Source organism: Pleurodeles waltl, chromosome 3_2 (genome assembly GCF_031143425.1).
Source record: "Pleurodeles waltl isolate 20211129_DDA chromosome 3_2, aPleWal1.hap1.20221129, whole genome shotgun sequence".
Classification (NCBI taxonomy): Eukaryota; Metazoa; Chordata; class Amphibia; order Caudata; family Salamandridae; genus Pleurodeles; species Pleurodeles waltl.
In genome coordinates this window covers 90,477,796-90,492,494 of record NC_090441.1, presented here as the reverse complement: position 1 = coordinate 90,492,494, position 14,699 = coordinate 90,477,796, and the positions used below count along the sequence as shown (strand labels likewise).

At 53.4% G+C, this 14,699-nt stretch overlaps 1 protein-coding gene across 1 annotated transcript in view; it reads right to left on the bottom strand.

The window, feature by feature from the left end:
- LOC138286513 (eosinophil peroxidase-like) overlaps positions 1-13,233 on the bottom strand; it is a 122,743-nt gene extending 109,510 nt beyond the window's left edge. Inside the window, exons 1-2 of the mRNA XM_069226866.1 lie at positions 13,154-13,233; positions 9,008-9,085 (exon numbers count right to left, since the gene is read on the bottom strand). Coding sequence (XP_069082967.1) covers positions 9,008-9,083 — 76 coding nt within the window. The 5' untranslated portion in view covers positions 9,084-9,085; positions 13,154-13,233. The remainder of the gene's footprint in view (positions 1-9,007; positions 9,086-13,153) is intronic.
- Between the last annotated feature and the right edge of the window lie 1,466 nt (positions 13,234-14,699).

Here is a 14,699-nt window from a genome sequence, read left to right as displayed (position 1 = left end):
AGGCTCCAGAGTACTTCAAAGCAGTACAACTCAGTTAGGATGTGAGCCAGACTCCAGAGTACTTCGGAGCAGTACAGCTCAGTTAGGATGTAAACTAGGCTCCAGAGTACTTCGGAGCAGTACAGCTCAGTCAGGATGTGAGCCAGGCTCCAGAGCCCATTAGAGCAGTACAGCTCAGTCAGGATGTGAGCCAGGCTCCAGAGTACTTCGGAGCAGTACAGCTCAGTTAGGATGTAAACTAGGCTCCAGAGTACTTCGGAGCAGTACAGCTCAGTCAGGATGTGAGCCAGGCTCTAGAGTACTTCGGAGCAGTACAGCTCAGTCAGGATGTGAGCCAGGCTCCAGAGTACTTCAAAGCAGTACAACTCAGTTAGGATGTGAGGCAGACTCCAGAGTACTTCGGAACAGTGCAGCTCAGTCAGGATGTGAGCCAGGCTCCAAAGTACTTCAGAGCGGTACAGCTCAGTCAGGATGTGAGCCAGGCTCCAGAGCTCATTAGAGCAGTACAGCTCAGTCAGGATGTGAGCCGGGCTCCAGAGTAATTCGGAGCAGTACAGCTCGGTTAGGATGTAAGCTAGGCTCCAGAGTACTTCGGAGCAGTACAGCTCAGTCAGGATGTGAGCCAGGCTCCAGAGCTCATTAGAGCAGTACAGCTCAGTCAGCTCAGTCAGGATGTGAGCCAGATTCCAGAGTACTTCAGAGCAGTACAGCTCAGTCAGGTTGTGAGCCAGGCTCCAGAGCTCATTAGAGCAGTACAGCTCAGTCAGGATGTGAGCCAGGCTCCAGAGTACTTCAGAGCAGTACAGCTCAGTCAGGATGTGAGCCAGGCTCCAGAGCTCATTAGAACAGTACAACTCAGTCAGGATGTGAGCCAGGCTCCAGAGTACTTCAGAGCAGTACAGCTCAATCAGGATGTGAGCCAGGCTCCAGAGCCCATTAGAGCAGTACAGCTCAGTCCAGATGTGAGCCAGGCTCCAGAGTACTTCGGACCAGTACAGTTGAGTTAGGATGTAAGCTAGGCTCCAGAGTACTTCGGAGCAGTACAGCTCAGTCAGGAGCTCATTAAAGCAGTATAGGTCAGTCAGGATGTGAGCCAGGCTCCAGAGCTCATTAGAGCAGTACAGCTCAATCAGGATCTGAGCCAGGCTCCAGAGTACTTCGGAGCAATACAGCTCAGTCAGGATGTGAGCCAGGCTCCAGAGCTCATTAGAGCAGTACAGCTCAGTCAGGATGTGAGCCAGGCTCCAGAGTACTTCGGAGCAGTACAGCTCAGTCAGGATGTGAGCCAGGCGTCAGAGTACTTTGGAGCAGTACAGCTCAGTCAGGATGTGAGCCAGACTCCAGAGTACTTCGGAGCAGTAGAGCTCAGTCAGGATGTGAGCCAGGCTCCAGAGCTCATTAGAGCAGTACAGCTCAGTCAGGATGTGAGCCAGGCTCCAGAGTACTTCGGAGCAGTACAGCTCAGTCAGGATGTAAGCCAGGCTCCAGAGTATTTCGGAGCAGTACAGCTCAGTCAGGATGTGAGCCAGGCTCCAGAGTACTTCAAAGCAGTACAACTCAGTTAGGATGTGAGCCAGACTCCAGAGTACTTCGGAACAGTGCAGCTCAGTCAGGATGTGAGCCAGGCTCCAGAGTACTTCAGAGCGGTACAGCTCAGTCAGGATGTGAGCCAGGCTCCAGAGCTCATTAGAGCAGTACAGCTCAGTCAGGATGTGAGCCGGGCTCCAGAGTACTTCGGAGCAGTACAGCTCAGTTAGGATGTAAGCTAGGCTCCAGAGCACTTCGGAGCAGTACAGCTCAGTCAGGATGTGAGCCAGGCTCCAGAGCTCATTAGAGCAGTACAGCTCAGTCAGCTCAGTCAGGATGTGAGCCAGGCTCCAGAGTACTTCAGAGCAGTACAGCTCAGTCAGGATGTGAGCCAGGCTCCAGAGCTCATTAGAGCAGTACAACTCAGTCAGGATGTGAACCAGGCTCCAGGGTACTTCAGAGCAGTACAGCTCAGTCAGGATGTGAGCCAGGCTCCAGAGCTCATTAGAGCAGTACAGCTCAGTCAGGATGTGAGCCAGGCTCCAGAGTACTTCGGACCAGTACAGCTCAGTTAGGATGTAAGCTAGGCTCCAGAGTACGTCGGAGCAGTACAGCTCAGTCAGGAGCTCATTAAAGCAGTACAGGTCAGTCAGGATGTGAGCCAGGCTCCAGAGTTCATTAGAGCAGTACAGGTCAGTCAGGATGTGAGCCAGGCTCCAGATTACTTCAGAGCAGTACAGCTCAGTCAGGATGTGAGCCAGGCTCCAGAGTACTTCAGAGCAGTACAGCTCAGTCAGGATGTGAGCCAGGCGTCAGAGTACTTCGGAGCAGTACAGCTCAGTCAGGATGTGAGCCAGGCTCCAGAGTACTTCGGAGCAGTAGAGCTCAGTCAGGATGTGAGCCAGGCTCCAGAGCTCATTAGAGCAGTACAGCTCAGTCAGGATGTGAGCCAGGCTCCAGAGTTCTTCGGAGCAGTACAGCTCAGTCAGGATGTAAGCCAGGCTCCAGAGTATTTCGGAGCAGTACAACTCAGTCAGGATGTGAGCCAGGTTACAGAGCTCATTAGAGCATCACAGCTCAGGCAGGATGTGAGCCAGGCTCCAGAGTACTTCAGAGCAGTACAGCTCAGTCAGGATGTGAGCCAGGCTCCAGAGTACTTCAGAGCAGTACAGCTCAGTCAGGATGTGAGCCAGGCTCCAGAGCTCATTAGAGCAGTACGGCTCAGTCAGGATGTGAGCCAGGCTCCAGAGTACTTCAGAGCAGTACAACTCAGTCAGGATGTGAGCCAGGTTACAGAGCTCATTAGAGCATCACAGCTCAGGCAGGATGTGAGCCAGGCTCCAGAGTACTTCAGAGCAGTACAGCTCAGTCAGGATGTGAGCCAGGCTCCAGAGCTCATTAGAGCATCACAGCTCAGGCAGGATGTGAGCCTGGCTCCAGAGTACTTCAGAGCAGTACAGCTCAGTCAGGATGTGAGCCAGGCTCCAGAGTACTTCAGAGCAGTACAGCTCAGTCAGCTCAGTCAGGATGTGAGCCAGGCTCCAGAGTACTTCGGAGCAGTACAGCTCAGTCAGGATGTGAGCCAGGCTCTAGAGTACTTCAGAGCAGTACAGCTCAGTCAAGATGTGAGCCAGGCTCCAGAGTACTTCAAAGCAGTACAACTCAGTTAGGATGTGAGCCAGACTCCAGAGTACTTCGGAGCAGTACAGCTCAGTTAGGATGTAAACTAGGCTCCAGAGTACTTCGGAGCAGTACAGCTCAGTCAGGATGTGAGCCAGGCTCCAGAGCCCATTAGAGCAGTACAGCTCAGTCAGGATGTGAGCCAGGCTCCAGAGTACTTCGGAGCAGTACAGCTCAGTTAGGATGTAAACTAGGCTCCAGAGTACTTCGGAGCAGTACAGCTCAGTCAGGATGTGAGCCAGGCTCTAGAGTACTTCGGAGCAGTACAGCTCAGTCAGGATGTGAGCCAGGCTCCAGAGTACTTCAAAGCAGTACAACTCAGTTAGGATGTGAGGCAGACTCCAGAGTACTTCGGAACAGTGCAGCTCAGTCAGGATGTGAGCCAGGCTCCAAAGTACTTCAGAGCGGTACAGCTCAGTCAGGATGTGAGCCAGGCTCCAGAGCTCATTAGAGCAGTACAGCTCAGTCAGGATGTGAGCCGGGCTCCAGAGTACTTCGGAGCAGTACAGCTCGGTTAGGATGTAAGCTAGGCTCCAGAATACTTCGGAGCAGTACAGCTCAGTCAGGATGTGAGCCAGGCTCCAGAGCTCATTAGAGCAGTACAGCTCAGTCAGCTCAGTCAGGATGTGAGCCAGATTCCAGAGTACTTCAGAGCAGTACAGCTCAGTCAGGTTGTGAGCCAGGCTCCAGAGCTCATTAGAGCAGTACAGCTCAGTCAGCTCAGTCAGGATGTGAGCCAGGCTCCAGAGTACTTCAGAGCAGTACAGCTCAGTCAGGATGTGAGCCAGGCTCCAGAGCTCATTAGAACAGTACAACTCAGTCAGGATGTGAGCCAGGCTCCAGAGTACTTCAGAGCAGTACAGCTCAATCAGGATGTGAGCCAGGCTCCAGAGCCCATTAGAGCAGTACAGCTCAGTCCAGATGTGAGCCAGGCTCCAGAGTACTTCGGACCAGTACAGTTGAGTTAGGATGTAAGCTAGGCTCCAGAGTACTTCGGAGCAGTACAGCTCAGTCAGGAGCTCATTAAAGCAGTATAGGTCAGTCAGGATGTGAGCCAGGCTCCAGAGCTCATTAGAGCAGTACAGCTCAATCAGGATCTGAGCCAGGCTCCAGAGTACTTCGGAGCAATACAGCTCAGTCAGGATGTGAGCCAGGCTCCAGAGCTCATTAGAGCAGTACAGCTCAGTCAGGATGTGAGCCAGGCTCCAGAGTACTTCGGAGCAGTACAGCTCAGTCAGGATGTGAGCCAGGCGTCAGAGTACTTTGGAGCAGTACAGCTCAGTCAGGATGTGAGCCAGACTCCAGAGTACTTCGGAGCAGTAGAGCTCAGTCAGGATGTGAGCCAGGCTCCAGAGCTCATTAGAGCAGTACAGCTCAGTCAGGATGTGAGCCAGGCTCCAGAGTACTTCGGAGCAGTACAGCTCAGTCAGGATGTAAGCCAGGCTCCAGAGTATTTCGGAGCAGTACAGCTCAGTCAGGATGTGAGCCAGGCTCCAGAGTACTTCAAAGCAGTACAACTCAGTTAGGATGTGAGCCAGACTCCAGAGTACTTCGGAACAGTGCAGCTCAGTCAGGATGTGAGCCAGGCTCCAGAGTACTTCAGAGCGGTACAGCTCAGTCAGGATGTGAGCCAGGCTCCAGAGCTCATTAGAGCAGTACAGCTCAGTCAGGATGTGAGCCGGGCTCCAGAGTACTTCGGAGCAGTACAGCTCAGTTAGGATGTAAGCTAGGCTCCAGAGCACTTCGGAGCAGTACAGCTCAGTCAGGATGTGAGCCAGGCTCCAGAGCTCATTAGAGCAGTACAGCTCAGTCAGCTCAGTCAGGATGTGAGCCAGGCTCCAGAGTACTTCAGAGCAGTACAGCTCAGTCAGGATGTGAGCCAGGCTCCAGAGCTCATTAGAGCAGTACAACTCAGTCAGGATGTGAACCAGGCTCCAGGGTACTTCAGAGCAGTACAGCTCAGTCAGGATGTGAGCCAGGCTCCAGAGCTCATTAGAGCAGTACAGCTCAGTCAGGATGTGAGCCAGGCTCCAGAGTACTTCGGACCAGTACAGCTCAGTTAGGATGTAAGCTAGGCTCCAGAGTACGTCGGAGCAGTACAGCTCAGTCAGGAGCTCATTAAAGCAGTACAGGTCAGTCAGGATGTGAGCCAGGCTCCAGAGTTCATTAGAGCAGTACAGGTCAGTCAGGATGTGAGCCAGGCTCCAGATTACTTCAGAGCAGTACAGCTCAGTCAGGATGTGAGCCAGGCTCCAGAGTACTTCAGAGCAGTACAGCTCAGTCAGGATGTGAGCCAGGCGTCAGAGTACTTCGGAGCAGTACAGCTCAGTCAGGATGTGAGCCAGGCTCCAGAGTACTTCGGAGCAGTAGAGCTCAGTCAGGATGTGAGCCAGGCTCCAGAGCTCATTAGAGCAGTACAGCTCAGTCAGGATGTGAGCCAGGCTCCAGAGTTCTTCGGAGCAGTACAGCTCAGTCAGGATGTAAGCCAGGCTCCAGAGTATTTCGGAGCAGTACAACTCAGTCAGGATGTGAGCCAGGTTACAGAGCTCATTAGAGCATCACAGCTCAGGCAGGATGTGAGCCAGGCTCCAGAGTACTTCAGAGCAGTACAGCTCAGTCAGGATGTGAGCCAGGCTCCAGAGTACTTCAGAGCAGTACAGCTCAGTCAGGATGTGAGCCAGGCTCCAGAGCTCATTAGAGCAGTACGGCTCAGTCAGGATGTGAGCCAGGCTCCAGAGTACTTCAGAGCAGTACAACTCAGTCAGGATGTGAGCCAGGTTACAGAGCTCATTAGAGCATCACAGCTCAGGCAGGATGTGAGCCAGGCTCCAGAGTACTTCAGAGCAGTACAGCTCAGTCAGGATGTGAGCCAGGCTCCAGAGCTCATTAGAGCAGTACAGCTCAGTCAGGACGTGAGCCAGGCTCCAGAGTACTTCAGAGCGGTACAACTCTGTCAGGATGTGAGCCAGGTTACAGAGCTCATTAGAGCATCACAGCTCAGGCAGGATGTGAGCCTGGCTCCAGAGTACTTCAGAGCAGTACAGCTCAGTCAGGATGTGAGCCAGGCTCCAGAGTACTTCAGAGCAGTACAGCTCAGTCAGCTCAGTCAGGATGTGAGCCAGGCTCCAGAGTACTTCGGAGCAGTACAGCTCAGTCAGGATGTGAGCCAGGCTCTAGAGTACTTCAGAGCAGTACAGCTCAGTCAGGATGTGAGCCAGGCTCCAGAGTACTTCAAAGCAGTACAACTCAGTTAGGATGTGAGCCAGACTCCAGAGTACTTCAGAGCAGTACAGCTCAGTTAGGATGTAAACTAGGCTCCAGAGTACTTCGGAGCAGTACAGCTCAGTCAGGATGTGAGCCAGGCTCTAGAGTACTTCGGAGCAGTACAGCTCAGTCAGGATGTGAGCCAGGCTCCAGAGCCCATTAGAGCAGTACAGCTCAGTCAGGATGTGAGCCAGGCTCCAGAGTACTTCAGAGCAGTACAGCTCAGTTAGGATGTAAACTAGGCTCCAGAGTACTTCGGAGCAGTACAGCTCAGTCAGGATGTGAGCCAGGCTCTAGAGTACTTCGGAACAGTACAGCTCAGTCAGGATGTGAGCCAGGCTCCAGAGTACTTCAAAGCAGTACAACTCAGTTAGGATGTGAGGCAGACTCCAGAGTACTTCGGAACAGTGCAGCTCAGTCAGGATGTGAGCCAGGCTCCAAAGTACTTCAGAGCGGTACAGCTCAGTCAGGATGTGAGCCAGGCTCCAGAGCTCATTAGAGCAGTACAGCTCAGTCAGGATGTGAGCCGGGCTCCAGAGTACTTCGGAGCAGTACAGCTCGGTTAGGATGTAAGCTAGGCTCCAGAGTACTTCGGAGCAGTACAGCTCAGTCAGGATGTGAACCAGGCTCCAGAGCTCATTAGAGCAGTACAGCTCAGTCAGCTCAGTCAGGATGTGAGCCAGGTTCCAGAGTACTTCAGAGCAGTACAGCTCAGTCAGGTTGTGAGCCAGGCTCCAGAGCTCATTAGAGCAGTACAGCTCAGTCAGCTCAGTCAGGATGTGAGCCAAGCTCCAGAGTACTTCAGAGCAGTACAGCTCAGTCAGGATGTGAGCCAGGCTCCAGAGCTCATTAGAACAGTACAACTCAGTCAGGATGTGAGCCAGGCTCCAGAGTACTTCAGAGCAGTACAGCTCAATCAGGATGTGAGCCAGGCTCCAGAGCCCATTAGAGCAGTACAGCTCAGTCCGGATGTGAGCCAGGCTCCAGAGTACTTCGGACCAGTACAGTTGAGTTAGGATGTAAGCTAGGCTCCAGAGTACTTCGGAGCAGTACAGCTCAGTCAGGAGCTCATTAAAGCAGTATAGGTCAGTCAGGATGTGAGCCAGGCTCCAGAGCTCATTAGAGCAGTACAGCTCAGTCAGGATCTGAGCCAGGCTCCAGAGTACTTCGGAGCAATACAGCTCAGTCAGGATGTGAGCCAGGCTCCAGAGCTCATTAGAGCAGTACAGCTCAGTCAGGATGTGAGCCAGGCTCCAGAGTACTTCGGAGCAGTACAGCTCAGTCAGGATGTGAGCCAGGCGTCAGAGTACTTCGGAGCAGTACAGCTCAGTCAGGATGTGAGCCAGACTCCAGAGTACTTCGGAGCAGTAGAGCTCAGTCAGGATGTGAGCCAGGCTCCAGAGCTCATTAGAGCAGTACAGCTCAGGCAGGATGTGAGCCAGGCTCCAGAGTACTTCGGAGCAGTACAGCTCAGTCAGGATGTAAGCCAGGCTCCAGAGTATTTCGGAGCAGTACAGCTCAGTCAGGATGTGAGCCAGGTTACAGAGCTCATTAAAGCAGTACAGCTCAGCCAGGATGTGAGCCAGGCGTCAGAGTACTTCGGAGCAGTACAGCTCAGTTAGGATGTGAGCCAGGCACCAGAGTACTTTGGGGCAGTACAGCTCAGTCAGGATGTGAGCCAGGCTCCAGAGTACTTCGGAGCAGTACAGCTCAGTTAGGATGTTTGCCAGGCACCAGAGTACTTCGGAGCAGTACAGCTCAGTCAGGATGTGAGGCAGGCTCCAGAGCTCATTAGAGCAGTACAGCTCAGTCAGGATGTGAGCCAGGCTCCAGAGTACTTCGGAGCACTACAGCTCAGTTAGGATGTGAGCCAGGCTCCAGAGTACTTTGGAGCAGTACAGCTCAGTTAGGATGTGAGTCAGGCTCCAGAGTACTTCAGAGCAGTACAGGTCAGTCAGGATGTGAGCCGGCGTCAGAGTACTTCGGAGCAGTACAGCTCAGTCAGGATGTGAGCGAAGTTACAGAGCTCATTAGAGCAGTACTGCTCAGTCAGGATGTGAGCCAGGCGTCAGAGTACTTCGGAGCAGTACAGCTCAGTCAGGATGTGAGCCAGGTTACAGAGCTCATTAGAGCAGTACAGCTCAGTCAGGATGTGAGCCAGGCGTCAGAGTACTTCAGAGCAGTACAGCTCAGTTAGGATGTGAGCCAGGCGTCAGAGTACTTCAGAGCAGTACAGCTCAGTCAGGATGTGAGTCAGGCTCCAGAGCTCATTAGAGCGGTCCATCTCAATCAGGACGTAAGTCGGACTCTAAAGTTTAATGGAGCGATACGGGTAAGTCAAGACATTAGCCACACTCCAAAGCCACTGAAACAGGTTACACACAACACAAAGAAGTCAAAATAAAAACAGATGAGCTCAGGGTGAGGGCAGGAAAGACCGACGGGATCTCTGAAACTTGTAGGAAGCTCTCTGCAGACTTTACTAAGGAGAGACGCTGATGCTTGTAGGAACAGATAATGCAGAACAAGGCCTTACCGTAGAAAGAAGATGCTGCTTCTTGTAACAAACCCCATGTCAGCAGCAACCGAAGTGCAGCTCTCACAGGACCCATGGCTGAAAGACACGCAAGGGACAGAGTTAGAGGATGCCTGCCTCCTCCCCGCACCCCAGCAGCACCCAGCATCAACATGTACAGGCAGGACTCTGGGAGAGTCGCCCCCTCACCCCCTAACATCTCACTCTGATCGCCTGCATCCTCCCGCCACCCCAGCAGCACCCAGCATCAACATGTACAGGCAGGCAGGGCTCTGGGAGAGTCTCCCCCACCACAACCCCTAACATCTAACTCTATTCGCCTGCATCCTCCCCGCACCCCAGCAGCACCCAGAATCAACATGCACAGGCAGGGAGGGCTCTGGGAGAGTCTCCCCCACCACAACTCCTAACATCTCACTCTCATCGCCTGCATCCTCCCGCCACCCCAGCAGCACCCAGCACCAACATGCACAGGCAGGGAGGGCTCTGGGAGAGTCTCCCCCACCACAACTCCTAACATCTCACTCTGATCGCCTGCATCCTCCCGCCACCCCAGCAGCACCCAGCACCAACATGCACCGACAGGGAGGGCTCTGGAAGAGTTGCCCCCACCCCAACCCCTAACATCTCACTCTGATCGCCTGCATCCTCCCGCCAACCCAGCAGCACCCAGCATCAACATGTACAGGCAGGGAGGGCTCTGGGAGAGTCGCCCCCACCCCAACCCCTAACATCAAACTCTGATCGCCTGCATCCTCCCGCCACCCCAGCGGCACCCAGCACCAACATGCACAGGTAGGGAGGGCTCTGGAATAGTCGCCCCCACCACATCCCCTAACATCTCACTCTGATCGCCTGCATCCTCCCGCCACCCCAGCAGCACCCAGCATCAACATGCACAGGTAGGGAGAGCTCTGGGAGAGTCTCCCCCACCACAACACCTAACATCTAACTCTGATGGCCTGCACCCTCCCGCCACCTCAGCAGCACCCAGCATCAACATGTACAGGCAGGGAGGGCTCTGGGAGAGTTCCCCCTCAACCCCTAACATCTAACTCTGATTGCCTGCATCCTCCCTGCACCCCAGCAGCACACAGCAGCAACATGTACAGGCAGGGAGGGCTCTGGAAGAGTCGCCTCCACCCCAACCCCTAACATCTCACTCTGATCGCCTGCATCCTCCCGCCACCCCAGCAGCACCCAGCATCAACATGTACAGACAGGCAGGGCTCTGGGAGAGTCGCCCCCTCAACCCCTAACATCTAACTCTGATTGCCTGCATCCTCCCCGCACCCCAGCAGCACACAGCATCAACATGTTCAGGCAGGGAGGGCTCTGGAAGAATCGCCCCCACCCCAACCCCTAACATCTCACTCTGATCGCCTGCATCCTCCCGCCACCCCAGCAGCACCCAGCATCAACATGTACAGACAGGCAGGGCTCTGGGAGAGTCGCCCCCTCAACCCCTAACATCTAACTCTGATTGCCTGCATCCTCCTCGCAGCCCAGCAGCACCCAGCATCAACATGCACAGGCAGGGAGGGCTCTGGGAGAGTCTCCCCCACCACAACTCCTAACATCTCACTCTGATCGCCTGCATCCTCCCGCCACCCCAGCAGCACCCAGCACAAACATGCACAGGCAGGGAGGGCTCTGGGAGAGTCTCCCCCACCACAACCCCTAACATCTAACTCTGATCGCCTGCATCCTCCCCGCACCCCACCAGCACCCAGCATCAACATGCACAGGCAGGGAGGACTCTGGGAGAGTCTCCCCACCACAACTCCTAACATCTAACTCTGATCGCCTGCACCCTCCCGCCACCCCAGCAGCACCCAGCACCAACATGCACAGGCAGGGAGGGCTCTGGGAGAGTCTCCCCCACCACAACCCCTAACATCTCACTCTGATCGCCTGCATCCTCCCCGCACCCCAGCAGCACCCAGCATCAACATGCATCAACATGCACAGGCAGGGAGGGCTCTGGGAGAGTCTCCCCCACCACAACTCCTAACATCTAACTCTGATCGCCTGCACCCTCCCGCCACCTCAGCAGCACCCAGCACCAACATGCACAGTCAGGGAGGGCTCTGGAAGAGTCTCCACCACCCCAACCCCTAACATCTCACTCTGATCGCCTGCATCCTCCCCGCACCCCAGCAGCACCCAGCAGCACCCAGCATCAACATGCACAGGCAGGGAGGGCTCTGGGAGGGTCTCCCCCACCACAACTCCTAACATCTAACTCTGATCGCCTGCACCCTCCCGCCACCTCAGCAGCACCCAGCACCAACATGCACAGGCAGGGAGGGCTCTGGAAGAGTCTCCCCCACCCCAACCCCTAACATCTAACTCTGATCGCCTGCATTCTCCCGCCACCCCCATCATGCCCAGAAGCACCCAGCATCACCATGTACAGGAAGGGCTCTGGAAGAGTCCGAAGCCTGCCCCCACCTCTGAGAGACATTGTATAGTGATGGCATGCCTCTAACCTGCTGTGCCATAGGCACTGTACATCTCTCATGGCTGTGCCTTCCATCAGAGACAGGGTGAGTCTCTTACCCTCGCTTGCCTCTCTCGGATACAGGACAAACAGGGGGAATCCCTCAGTGCTCTGTCTCAGATACATTCAGTACAGACAGGGTGAATCTCATTCTGCTGTCCTCTCTCAGATACACTAAAGACATGGTGAATAGTCACCTCCTCTGCCCTCTCTCAGATACAGACAGACAGTGCAGACAGGGTGACTCTCCTACCTCCTCTGCCCTCTCTCAGATAGAGACAGTGCAGACAGGGTGAATCTCTTACCTCCTCTGTCCTCTCTCAGATACAGACAGTGCAGACAGGGTGACTCTCTTACCTCCAGCGCCCTAGCTCAGAAACACTACAGACAATGTGAATCTTTTACCCTCATTTCCGCCTCTCAGGTACTGTACAGACAGAGTGAATCTCTTACCTTCGCTGCCATCTCTCAGAGACACTACAGGAGAGTCTCTTACCTCCTCTGCTCTCTGCCAAATACAGTACAGACAGGGTGAATCTCTTACCTCCTCTGCCCTCTCTCAGATAGAGACAGACAGTGCAGACAGGGGGACTCTCCTACCTCCAGCTCCCTCTCTCAGATACAGACAGACAGTGCAGACAGGGTGACTCTTACCTCCTCTGCCCTCTCTCAGATACAGACAGACAGTGCAGACAGGGTGACTCTCTTACCTCCAGCGCCCTCTCTCAGATACACTGTAGACTGGGTGAATCTCTTACCTCCCCTGCCCTCTCTCTGATAAACTACAGACAGGGCGAATCTCTTACCTCCCCTGCCCTCTCTCTGATAAACTACAGTCAGGGCGAATCGCTTACCTCCATCACTCTCTACCAGATACAGCACAGACAGGGTGAATCTGCTACCTCCAGTGTCCTCTCTCAGATACACTAGAGACAGGGTGCCCTCTCTCAGATACAGTACAGACAGGGTGAATCGCTTACCCCCTGTGCTCTCTGTCAGATACACTATAGACAGGGTGAATCCTTTACCGCCACTGCCCTCTCAGATAAAATACAGACAGGGTGAATCTCTTACCTCCATCATTCTCTTTCAGATAACCTGCAGTCAGGGTGACTCTCTTACCTCCTCTACCAGATACAGTACAGACAGGGAAGATCTCTCAACTACTGCGCCTATATCAGATACAGTACAGACAGGGTGAATCTCTTACCCCCTGTGCTCTCTGTCAGATACACTACAGACAGGGAGTATCTCTTACCTACAGCACCTTCTCTCAGATACACTGCAGACAGGGTGAATCCCCTTCCTCCTCTGCCCTCTCTCAGACACAGTACTGACAGGGTGAATCTGCTACACTAGAGACAGGGTGCCCTCTCTCAGACACAACACAGACAGGGTGAATCTGCTATCCCCTGTGTCCTCTCTCGGATACACTAGAGACAGGGTGCCCTCTCTCAGATACAGTACAGACAGGGTGAATCTGCTGCCTCCTGTGTCCTCTCTCGGATACACTAGAGACAGGGTGCCCTCTCTCAGATACAATGCAGACAGGGTGAATCTCTTACCTCCTGTGCTCTCTGTCAGATACACTAGAGACAGGGTGACCTCTCTCAGACACAGCACAGACAGGGTGAATCTCTTACCTACTAGAAGGGTGACTGTACGATACACGGTCTCTTACGGTACTCTCTGACTGGCGCTGTGCAGGGACAACGATTCTCTTAGTTTTTATAGAGCAGGAACTCGTGACTCAGGGAAGTGACTCCAGAAGAGACAACTCCTCCTCTTTCCCCTGTCTCCTGGGGTCTTGCATAAGGATGAGGCTCCTCTCCTGCATTTCCCCTCCACCTGAAACCACCAACCAGAGGAAGAGGAACAAACTGTTAATTCTCAGTAAAACACTTGTGAGACACGTGTGAACACACACTGCACAGAAGCTGACCGTGCACACACCCACACCCTGACGAAGCGGATACAGCACACTTCATATTCACCTCACAGGAGTGTAGTTATCAATAGTGCAGCAGGTGCAGTGGCACTGGGGTCCGGAGTGTGAAGGGCCCGATGAACCCTTTATGACTCTCTTATTATGCAGTTTGGGCACGAGAGGCATTCCCTCTTCTTGCATTAGTTTCCATGACACACTTCTAACTCAATGCAGCCTCAATGCTATATGGGAGGATCTAAACAATCATAGTCATGCTATAGAAACGTTGCCAATATTGAATACATCGATTTAAGACAGCAAAGACCGAAAAAGCAAAATGCTTACAATTTCCAATCCCCCTCCGTCAATTTACATTGGAAATGTGTTTCGCTGAGGTATTTTCTCTGGGTCCTGGGGTAGTCCATGGTTCTGGGCAATATCCATATTCGGTACTTTTGTTTTGCACAGTTGTGTGATAATTAGCAGGGGCTCTGTGATTTTAGGGGAAGGGTCGGGGAGCTAGATAGGGTGCAAGAGATTAGGTAATGTTTAGTTATAGGGATAGGATTTTAAGGAGGGGAGGTTGTGATCTATGAAATGAGGTATCAGCCAATTGCAGAATTACAATAAGAAGGATTGAGGTAGGCAGGCACAAGATTGAGAGGTAGCTATTCTCAGAAATAGAAGGTATGCAAAGGAATGAAGGTAAGAAGAAGGTCAGTGAAGAAATAAAGGAGAGGAATCAAGCGGAAGTAGGTCAAGGTAAATTTTTCATGCAAGGTTTAGGAGTATAGTGGGAGAAGGCTTTCAGAGTTAGCAAGCACCCGGAGTATGTAAGCTGTAAAAAGAAACATCATTATACATAGTGCTCCATTTGGGGCAGACAGCTTAAACACATGATTCTGAATGTACACATCATTTAAATATTTAAAGCCCTAGCCTGTTGCATCCCAAGCCTAGGACATCCATTTGAAACATAGGCCCTGATTTCAACATTAGCGGTAAAAGCCGCTTACCGCCGTACAGAAGACCGCCAACACACCGCCGCGGCCGCGGAATCCCGCCACAGCCATTATGACCCACAGCACGGAACCCGCCAAAATACAGACACCCACAGAAGTCCGCCACACCAAAGGTCAGTGATAAACTGGCAAAAACAAAACCGACACCGCCACGTCAACAGAAACACGCCCACACTATCACGACCCACGAATCCACGCGACGGTCTTTCAACCGCGGTATTCCATTGGCGGTACACACCG